Raw genomic sequence first — 10,425 nt, 5'->3', positions numbered from 1 at the left:
TAGAATAAGTGGCTTGTTTTCGGCGCCAAAAGAAATCGAATACGATGTCTTGACTTCTAGGTGCCGCTAGCGAAGATCTCTTAGGCCCCATCTGACGGCCCTGGCTATAGATACATCGGATGCGCCTCTCCCAACCAAAACAGCCCGTGAAAAACGCCTAATCGCCTGCTGCAGTGTCATGAAGTATATTCCGTGCAAAGAACTTTAATATTTTTAGTTTATTCGTGCTATACCTTATATTTGACTCGTAAGAAGTGATAATTATTAGATCTACAGGCCTACATACTTAATAATCAGATGATGGAGACTTACTGTCAAATATCAAATAGCCTTTACTCTTGTGTTTGGTCCAGAATATACTAAGCAAACCTCTTGGATTAACAACTGACTTGATATCCATGGATTATAATGTGATTTTATATTACGGATGAAGGTGTCTTGGTCATTTGTCAAGCGGGATACAACGAAATGACCAGGAATATATCAAGCAGATGTTCCCAAGAAAGTGTCGTCACTCGTATTGATTACAGGCAGACAGCGGCTGTTTTTTAATCAAAGTATATCTGATATGTTTAGAGGTGGTTTTACCACATTGGGAAATAAATAAATTGAAGTGTAACATCAACTTATACACGGAAGTTCACTGTGCTGTGATGGCATGGCGATGGAGGGTACGGTGAGCGAGGATTTTCTCGCGGACTGTGAAGTTCTTCGCAACCCCGTCGCAGAATCATCCAGGCTTGAAGAGTCTCTACTCGAGGAGGGCCGTAGTAGATTCGAGTCGTCAGGTGATCCGCAGCACAATAACAATAAAGACGAGGTGGGCCAAAATTTGGGTTCCCACAATGAATCAAGAGATACTAACAGTGACCACACATCACGCGATCACACAAATGAGCAGGAAGATCCAAAGAAAGATGAACAGACCGAAGTTCAGGAATTGGCTCAGCTGAGCGCTGAAGAGCTTATGGAAAAGGTAATCAATTTGTTCAATATGCTGCTTCCTCCCTGCTATGCCTGTGTTAACTGTGTTAACATTTCGAAAATACATTAGTCTTTATAGGAACTCTACATAAAATAACGAGTATGTATAGAATACTGCCAGTAATAAGATCTGCCTACATTAATTTGATTTATACGAAATGTATCAGTCGGTCATTTAATGGCGTATATATTTGCACGGTACGTGTTATGAAGTGCATGAATAGTTTGAGTTAATTTTTCCTTCTAGTTAGGTAGGTAGAATCGGCACTACTAGCAAAGATGCTGGTACATAGGAGAAATTCGCTTCTAGCCTATATACGTGGAAACTTTAAAGTAAATACAGAACTTTATAGCAGTATTTAGATCCCTAAAAAAGGTATTTTTACTAAGTCTACTTAATCGAGGATACAAGGCTAGCCTCTAAGTGACTAGCCTGCGTCGTGCTAAGAAATACTGCAATTACCTAAAGCATAAGATTTTCATGACTAGTGAAATTTATTATTATACGATCTTTGATGTGAACATTCTCAAAGGGACACGGGGGTTCCATAGGATAAAGGTAATAAACAATGTGCACAATAAAGAAACAACATAAATACACGCTGGGCCAATAGTCGCTTTTTTCTTGTCCATACGTTCGTGAGCAATATTTAGTAGCTTTAAGCAAGAAAAATGCAAAAGCTTTTTTTTTACAATAAGTAATTCGCTGCTTATTCTCTCCGGAGTATCAGTCGGCGTCAGGCTATATGAAAATATAATACATATTGTGACAATGCATGCCCAACGAAATCCAAATGCGGCTATACTCAAGTCATTTTTTAAGTAAGTTAGGTTGATATCAATTTAATTTCAACAAAAATAATGTTCAAGAATTCTTGGCTTCCTCGTAGTCTCAAATCTTTGTTCCGATAACACAGATATGCCTTAGTTGAAGAACGGTACTGTCTTTATAATAAATCTAGACAGTTAGCCGACTGGGAGGTTTTGTACCTACGCATGTTATTTTCGGCATATGCGGGATACAAGACTAAAAGAAATACAGATTATTCCTACTATACCTAAATGCCATTAGTGTATTGCGCTGACGATACAAAGACGGAAAAAATCGAACAAAGTTTATGTAAAACAATCGTTATAATCTGCACTGAAATGGCGCTGAAACACGTCAGTATTGAACTTTATCAGGTAACATTCGTTATTATTCATTTCAGGGTAGTTTCTAAATTTTTTACAAATGATAACATCGCGTTTTACAAATAATCCTATACATGAGCTAGAAAAAAAACTTTTCAAAGTATTTATATTTTCTAATTCGACTTTTAGCTGGATCACTTGAAAACGATAGCCTACTCACTTGGGCAAAGTGAGGCTCACGAAATGACTCGTGGCAGGCTACTAGACGTATTTGGAATGAGCAAATCTCGCCGCTGAAGGGGACCAGACGTCTGCTACAACCTACGAGCAAATCGACACAACACCCACGATCTACCAACAAATGGCTAGCGGCAATTGTCTTCCATAATTACAAAATCTTATAAGGAATGTCTCCATTAAAACTGTTGTTGAGTCCAGGTCTTGGTCTTTTAGCTTCTATCACGTTGAAATATGTAACGGTAATGCTCATTCATTTGCGTACTATACGTGGTAGTTTCGTTTGTAGACCCATCCACATAAACACGCCTGAAATCTTATAAGGAATGTCTCCATTAAAACTGTTGTTGAGTCCAGGTCTTGGTCTTTTAGCTTCTATCACGTTGAAATATATGTGAGATTAATGACGTCAATTAGTAGCCAAAATATGTGACGGTTATAACAATTATGTTACATTTTTATTGAAATGTAAATAGGGGTTAACATATTGTGGTTAGTCTGATATATTTTTCTTGATTTACGTCACATACACACTGCAATAATAACTAAAGTCTTATTTTGGAGCGCAGTACACGCATAGCACAAAAGTATAGACGATTAAATATAATTCGTTAGCTATAAAAAGTGACATATAGAAGATGCGAGCACAAGATAGCTGAATAATGTCTGATAGAACATAATATTAATAGTCCAAATGAACAAATGAAGGTCCAGGCTATGAATATTTGTACGTACGACTATATGTATGATTATATTTAGCAACTTGTTTCAAGCCTAGTTTATACTTAAGTATTATAAAGTATAAAGCTATAAATTAGAAGTTAATATCTACTCATCGATCATATGAACTTTAAAGATTTCGACTCATAATAAATGCGGTTAGAAACATGAGTTCCTGCATTATACTCTTTGAAACCACTGTGTTTTGTTCGTAGCAGAAGGAGTTTATGGTGCTGTGGCATAAAATTTAAAAACTCGATTCTTTTGTTAATTGCTAGGCGTTATACCAGCAGAAACGAAAATGTGAGATTTATTACTATCGAAGAAAATCAACTGTCGACGACGAAATACACACAGACAGGTAAAATAGTATACATTCGCTTAGTCTTTATTTCTGTAAATTTGCGAATTACAACGACAGCCCTGTTATTTCATTTTTCACTTATCCATGACATTTTTGAATTTAATTTCTCGTGTACATGCTGGTCTGTTGCTAGTCCTGAAAGCAGACCTACGGTCCATTTTTTCACAAGGGTCTTCCCCCTTCTGTCGGCGTTTGTGTGTACTTTTTTTTTTTTTATTTAGTTATCATCCATCTCTTTGTATAGATTCTTTACGCCTGAGTAATAATAATTATCATAATGACAATACGTACTGGTGACTGATTCCACAAATTATATTACGGTAGCCACAATTTCTAAATTTTAGTCCTGATTCAGATCCCCTAATAAGGTCGTGTGAACTAAGTTCAGTTTGCTTTCCTGTAACTTCTCGGCTTGTGATCATTTAAGATTAGTTACTCCGTACTTTGAGCAGCTTTTCGGTGGAAAGTAATAGGAGCGAACATCTTACATAAAACGACTATAGACAATGGTATACCGATGTACAGGTTGTTGTTATACTCTTTATATAGGGCAATAGGTGTGGTATACTAGTATCTGTAGAAAAACACAAAACTAACCGAGCCTAACTCAACCGGGGATCCCGTGTTATCTTATAGATCCAAGTGCAATTACTTAATTTCCCCTGCCTTTTACATATCAAATATTATTCTTTACGTTGATAAACAGTTAACGCCAGCGCCGTTGGAGTACATTATACCGTACCTATTGTTTTCCGCCTCGCCAAAACCTCGCTAGACGTTAAAGTCTAACTCTCAAATATGTCATTGTTGTCACATTTGAGAAATAAACGAAAGAATAATAAATATATGTAATGGTAATGTTGGCTTCTTCAGTATGTCCCAAACTTTTTGGGGTTAATTCGCCCAGATACTAAGCATAAGACAAATGAGTAGTTATCTATTTCAAATCATTAATGATCACTCCGAGAGATCCATGTCATCTCCGGGTGGAGGCGGGGGTGGAGGTTGGTGATCCCTAGGCGGTTCATTAGGCCCCATAGGCCCGAGAATTGACTGGGCGACAGCCTCAGGATTATGGGGGTCTTCTCCACTTCCACCACCACCCCCGCCTCGTTCACGCTCTTCCTCATCGTAGTCCCTCGGGGGTGGAGGTGGCGGTTTTTTTGACATTGATCGCGATCGAGATCTGAAACCGTGGCGAAATAGACATGTGATTAGTGAACCACAACAAGAAAATACAACAAAATGCAGATAGGACTAAGAAAACCAAAAACAAAACAAAAAGCAAACACTAACAGCTAATTATTAGCACATATAATGTTATACGCGACCGCCGGTTTATTCAATTATTTATTCAATTGTAGATACTCTGGTCTTGTTTAATATGCTGGATAATTTTCCTCGATTTAATATAAAGAAGCGACTGACTACTAGACATGTAAAAAACAACATGATAAAAAAAAATTAAATTGATACCTTTACATGTGAGTTGCTTTGGGTCGGGATCAATCTCAGCAGTTTCACAAATCTACGCACCTTTTCCTCCTATCTTTGCTCCTGGAGCGGTCTCTCTTCCGATCCCTTGACAAACTGCGCGACTTCTTTCTTTTGCGATCCCGGCTCCGGGATCGTTTTACCCTGGCAGCTCGATCAAGAGAGCGCGATCTGCTTCTTGAAGGCCTCTTCTTTCGTTCTCTTGAACGGCTTCGCTTGGGACGTGAACCAGATCGGCTTCGGCGTTTTTTAATGCCTCTTGAGCCACTGCGCCGGCGGCGGTCACGTGACCTGGAGCGACGGCGACGTTCGCGAGATCTACAATATTTAAATGGAAAAAAGAGCTTTAGTGAAAATTCAATTTGAAATGAAGGTATCTATTTATCTTGGTTGATTGATGGCCGTCTAGATAACGGATCATTACACATAGAAATACCCAGCGACACTTACCGAGACCTGCTTCTTCGTTTATCCTTTTTGTCTTTGTCCTTATCCAATTCTCGCTCTTTGCCTTTGTCCTTTCTCTCAGCTCTGTCTCTACCGCTATCGCTTGCGGTACAGCTAACCTGAGTGTCCTCAGAAAGCGGTGGAGGCGGAATCTGTGTAATTATGTGAACAAGTTAACATATGTTAAGCACGAACAAGTTAATATAAATAATGCAGCCTATTATTCACCATAGAGAAGCTTGCATTTATGCTACGTAAGCGAGAATTTTACGTGAAATTGCACTGATTATCGAGCTTAAATTTTTTTGTAGTGTGTACATTTTCTGTCACCATAATAGCCAAGTAATTATTTAAGGAAGAGAATCACGGATGTTGTGAATTTACATTCCAGAGCCGAAGACATTAATTATATTAGTTTTTTAATTCTGAGATAATCTGGTTAATTCAGATGGTTTGTATCATTAAAGTACCTCAGAATCAGAGCCAGGTGGAGGGGCGGGCCCTTCTTTTGAAGCATCATCAGGAGGCGTTTTAGGACCCAAGCCTTCAGGAGTTTTTGGGCCTCCACTTCGTTCCTTAGCACTCTTATCCTTGTCGCCACCTTTGTCCTTCGTGCTGTCCTTGGAGTCTTTGTCCTTGCGATCCTTTGAACGCTTGCGTTCACGCGAACGGCGACGTGACCTTGAGCGGCGTCTCGAACGAGACCTAGCAATCGAAAAATGGAATGTGGATATATTACTCGCTAATTAGAGCAACAAAGTTACTTACCCCTAACATTTCCGCTTACGACAGCGTCTAATTGAGTTCCTTAAATAACGAAAGCTGAAGTTATAATAACAAAGGATCTCCAATCACAATTAAAAATATCAGCCGTTTATTGTAGTAGACAATGCTTGAATATACGATGTACCCAATGTCAAATACTGGCTCGCAGTTTCGAAAAGCATGTATCTATTCAATTATTGCTCATACATTTGACAAACACAAAAACCATCTGTGCTGCACAAAGTTTAAGAAGGAATCTGATTAAAGGAGCTGTTGGGGGGCTCTCAATGGATTGATTGAGGTAAGTCACAAGCACTAAAGAATTATTAGCTTTTTAGTAATTCTTTCATTACTGCTATTTACAACAGTTTTTCTGAAACAAATTGAAGCAAATTTGGTTCTCCTCGAGGGTCTCTTAAATACGCTTAAGGTATGAAAAATATTTCATTTTGTGGCAAATACGTTCCAATATCTTAGCCTTGCTTTAAACCAGATTAGTATTAGGGGCAACGTTAGGGCAACTGTGCTGACCTGTAACACTGTACATTCGAAGGAGTCTTCTATTCTAGAAATAATCCGTATTTCTTTACATTAACCTTTTTAAGGCCACTCTCTTTAAGCGAAGTTAATCTACAGGCAGTGCTGCTTGGTGATTTTATCTGCAAAAGGACATCGGACAAAAAATCGCATCCAACAAAGCATACACAAAACATTTAAGCAAAAATCAACTCCTCAAAACGCGCACATACGATAGGTGATTTTGCCTACATCATACTATCGTGCACTGCGCGTGTACGTTTTCAACGAGTAAATAAGCTAAGAGAATTAACGTGAATGTGTGGAAACCATACCTCCTCCAATTTAAAAGTATCAGATATCCACACAAACCATTATGGAGTCTATTTTGATTAGTTCAGTAATATTTGCAGCTGATGTTTAGTACTTCCTTTGTATTTCGACCGATTTACTAGTTCATAAGCCATTGTCTCCAAAATAGATCAATCTTAAAGCACCAGCCTTATTGAAATCTATCGCACACGTCAAGAGCAAGTAACAGAATGCCCAAGTACCTCTTGCGTGAACGGGACCTCTTCCGCTCCCTCGAACGTTTTCTCTCCCTAGAACGACTTCTTCTGAGTCGGCCTTTGCTTCGCGAGCGCGACCTCGACCGACTTCTCGACCTTCTTCGACGACTACGGCTTGAACTGCGTGATCTTTTGCGCGTTCGGCTTCGTGATCGGCTGCGAGCTTTGTTCGACTGACTTTTAGACTGAAGAGTTTCGGCGTTAAGTCGAGGATCAGCCTGGTGACTTGGTTTGATAATAGCCGTTGAACTATGAGAAACGACCATTGCCCGACTTCCCAGTAGTGTCCCATTGAATTGGAAGGCATTGCCCACTGTTTGCTGTTCGCTGAACTCGACAAACGCGTGCTTCATGGGTGCACCAGACTCACCTCCCATTCGAACGTATTTCACCTAAATGAAAGAGATAAAAAAGTTTAGAATTAGTTCCTATCGTTATAGGTAATAATTATGACCGGGAACCTTACTCGTTAAAAAAGAGGGGAATGAACTGGGTAGGAGCTTTCCTATTTTGTTGATTCAAATAGTTAACTATGATATTCACTGGTTACCTCCACTTTAAAATCATGGCTTTTAAAAACTTTCAAATGCTTCTTATAGAAACTAAATGTACCGTCTCTCGAAAAACGTATACACTGAACTTACTTCGCCGCATTGGGAGAAGAACTTCAGGACCATCTCATTTGTGAGATTAGGGTCGAGGTTTCCTACATAGATAGTTCGACGAATCTCCTCGATATTTTCATCTGAAAGTCCAGCTGGTAAAGCGGGATAGTTTGGAGCGCCCTTGGCAGCCAGGGTTGGATCAATTGTATTTATCACCCTGGCTCCAGCGGCGTTCGTACTTAACTCATTGGTAAGCTTGCGTGGTGCTTCGTTTGACTCTTCAGGACCACCCATCACAGGCGCGAGAGGCGCCAGTTTGAAAATGGCATATTCTTCGTCCGGGACCTACAAATAGATATATTTAGATTGCTGAATAATCTAAACTCGTACAACTGTGCTTAAAAAATGTAGGGTTTGCTTTAGTTACACTACAAAAACGTGTGGAGAGAAAATGCCGTTTGCTGTAAAATGGTTCGTGTAGGAGTATAGCCTGCATAGAGAAAGTACACCCAAATTACTTAGTGCAAATTTTTCAAAGCTCCCGCATCACTAGCGACTGATACTAAGCGTACGACAGGTTATTAATAAGCCTAATAATAGCGTCTCTATATCGGTGTACCGATACGAAGGATGAAACAAATGATTTTGTTTTAAAAGTTTTTTTTGCGGTTCATACAACTAGAGTTATAATACAATTTTGATATTTAACCCAAGTATGCCTTGTTTGTAGCTCTTAACACCAACGAAAGGTATTACTCCCCTATATGGCTGATATTAGCGTGTTTAGAAAACGAGATCACTCTTTTATAACGCGCTGTGTTAAACGTCCTCGAAACACTTTTCTAGCAAGCATTTACTGGAGTATTATTATTATTATTGTCACATTGCATAATTCATTTTCATAATTTTGCAGGTTGAAGTATAAATAAAACGATAAAAACATGGTTCTTGTCCTAACCATTCCGTAAGTGTGTCGAAAACGGTGTGAGTAATAATTCTAAATTTACTCTTTTACAATGAATGCAGTCAATCGCAAAATTCACCCAACATTATAACCATATATCGAAAAACGTGGTTAAGAAGACATTTTAATAAGCAGTCTAGCGACATCTACAGCATCACGGGTCTTTGATTAATTGCCAAGGTACTATCGGCACCACACTTACCTGGTCATCTTCCATTGGATAGATGAGAATCTGCCGCTCCATAAATTGCACCGAATTAAGGTGCATGGCCACACCAACTGAGGACCGGTCGACGAATTTAACATAACACAATCGAGTGCCATTGTCGAGTGTATGCTCCTTCGATGGATAAAGACGCAAATCGTCGATAGTCCCAACGAATGAGAACAGAGTCTGCAGCTGCTCTTTAGTTACAGCCGGCGAAACATTCGATACCTGAATCACACGTGCTTCTACCAACTGGGTCATTTTGTAGGCAGGCCCTTTCTCGCAGCCCCAGTCAGTCAGACTCAAGGCCTGTTGCTGCCTTCTATTACGAAGGCGCGTCCAAACGATTACCGGATGTTCTGTCAAGGCTTGACTCGGTGCGAAATAATGGACACGAAGAAGAAAACGTTTTGTGTGCGTCGGCTTGCGCTGCCCTAACTAGTCGTTCTGCAAGTACAAGCGTCAACGGACAGAACTATACCCGCAGAGCGTTTGTAGCCGCCCCTTTTCTGTGTAGAAGCGGTGGCGACGACAACGCTACTCTGTACTGAACCGAACTGCCGCTCTCAGCGAGCCTCAACAACACAAACACAGTAGAACTTTCTTCAGCAAGGCACCGATCGACCGACGAATGAAAACATCAAAATGAGACGCCAGCGACATCAACACGAAAAAGGATAACCGCGAAAAAAATCGACTGCTCTTATTTCACTATTGGATGGATGGCTACCATCGTCGTCGTCGTGGTGGAATTTTCGTCTGCAAAGCGTCTGCTCGGTAGCAGTATGAGCGATCGACGCGGATTGCTAAGCGGCCGGAAACCGCAATGTTTTCAAGTGCGATGTCTGATAGACGTAGAACAAGAAGACAGACTGAGCTTTGAGCGTTGGAAGCCCGTGCTTGGAAATGCAAAGAATAGGGCTGCCACGTACCACAGAAGGAAAAAGCGAATGCACCCTTAAGTGATAAAAACGTTTACAAATGTTTAAGAAGATTTTTTGTGATAGCAAATTTATTCACAAGTTTGTATTTGGGAGGGCCTTGCAGCGGAAAGTAATGTCTTGATTGAACGCCGCTTTCGCCTTTGCCGCTGATAAGATAGATCAGCGACAGAAACGATGTTTATTCTTGCTATTGTACTCATCATATTTAATCCTGCCGGGAATTTAGACTGCTTTCGGTTTTGCTCGGCACCCCCTAAATTCACTTCATCTTCTGCTCTCTGTTTAATTATCATTGACTTCTGTTTTTTTTTATAGTGGCAGCCAAAGTGCTACAGCAATGCTATGAGCAACATCAAGCTAACAGCAGACGACAAAAACCAGTGAGCAATACATAGGCGGGCGGTGATAGTGCTATTTGTTCTGTGGGCGACAAAAGCAACCGCGTCTGCTACTATGAAGTGTCGAATTGCTCGT

General features: G+C 40.1%; 2 protein-coding genes across 3 annotated transcripts; one reads left to right on the top strand and one right to left on the bottom strand.

The window, feature by feature from the left end:
• Positions 1–45: 45 nt before the first annotated feature.
• Positions 46–2,555, top strand: LOC111246835 (uncharacterized). Its single transcript, XM_022797096.2, has 3 exons — positions 46–183; positions 434–976; positions 2,308–2,555. Exons 2-3 carry the CDS (start codon positions 659–661, stop codon positions 2,413–2,415), a joined length of 426 nt encoding a protein of 141 aa, XP_022652831.1. The 5' UTR covers positions 46–183; positions 434–658; the 3' UTR covers positions 2,416–2,555.
• Positions 2,556–3,437: 882 nt separating this feature from the next.
• LOC111246529 (uncharacterized) lies at positions 3,438–9,656 on the bottom strand. Of its 2 annotated transcripts, none has more exons than XM_022796284.2 (7): positions 9,002–9,651; positions 7,875–8,180; positions 7,216–7,622; positions 5,851–6,085; positions 5,384–5,532; positions 4,976–5,251; positions 3,438–4,625 (listed from the first exon to the last, which is right to left on the bottom strand). In XM_022796284.2, exons 1-7 carry the CDS (start codon positions 9,266–9,268, stop codon positions 4,397–4,399), a joined length of 1,869 nt encoding a protein of 622 aa, XP_022652019.1. In that variant the 5' UTR covers positions 9,269–9,651; the 3' UTR covers positions 3,438–4,396. The 2 variants fall into 2 exon arrangements, with proteins under 2 accessions (XP_022652019.1, XP_022652020.1); XM_022796285.2 differs by having other exon boundaries at positions 4,487–4,625; positions 4,916–5,251; positions 9,002–9,656.
• Between the last annotated feature and the right edge of the window lie 769 nt (positions 9,657–10,425).

This window comes from Varroa destructor, unplaced genomic scaffold, assembly GCF_002443255.2.
Source record: "Varroa destructor unplaced genomic scaffold, Vdes_3.0 BEIS01000003.1, whole genome shotgun sequence".
NCBI classification, from domain to species: Eukaryota; Metazoa; Arthropoda; class Arachnida; order Mesostigmata; family Varroidae; genus Varroa; species Varroa destructor.
This window is presented reverse-complemented; position numbering and strand designations above follow the sequence as displayed.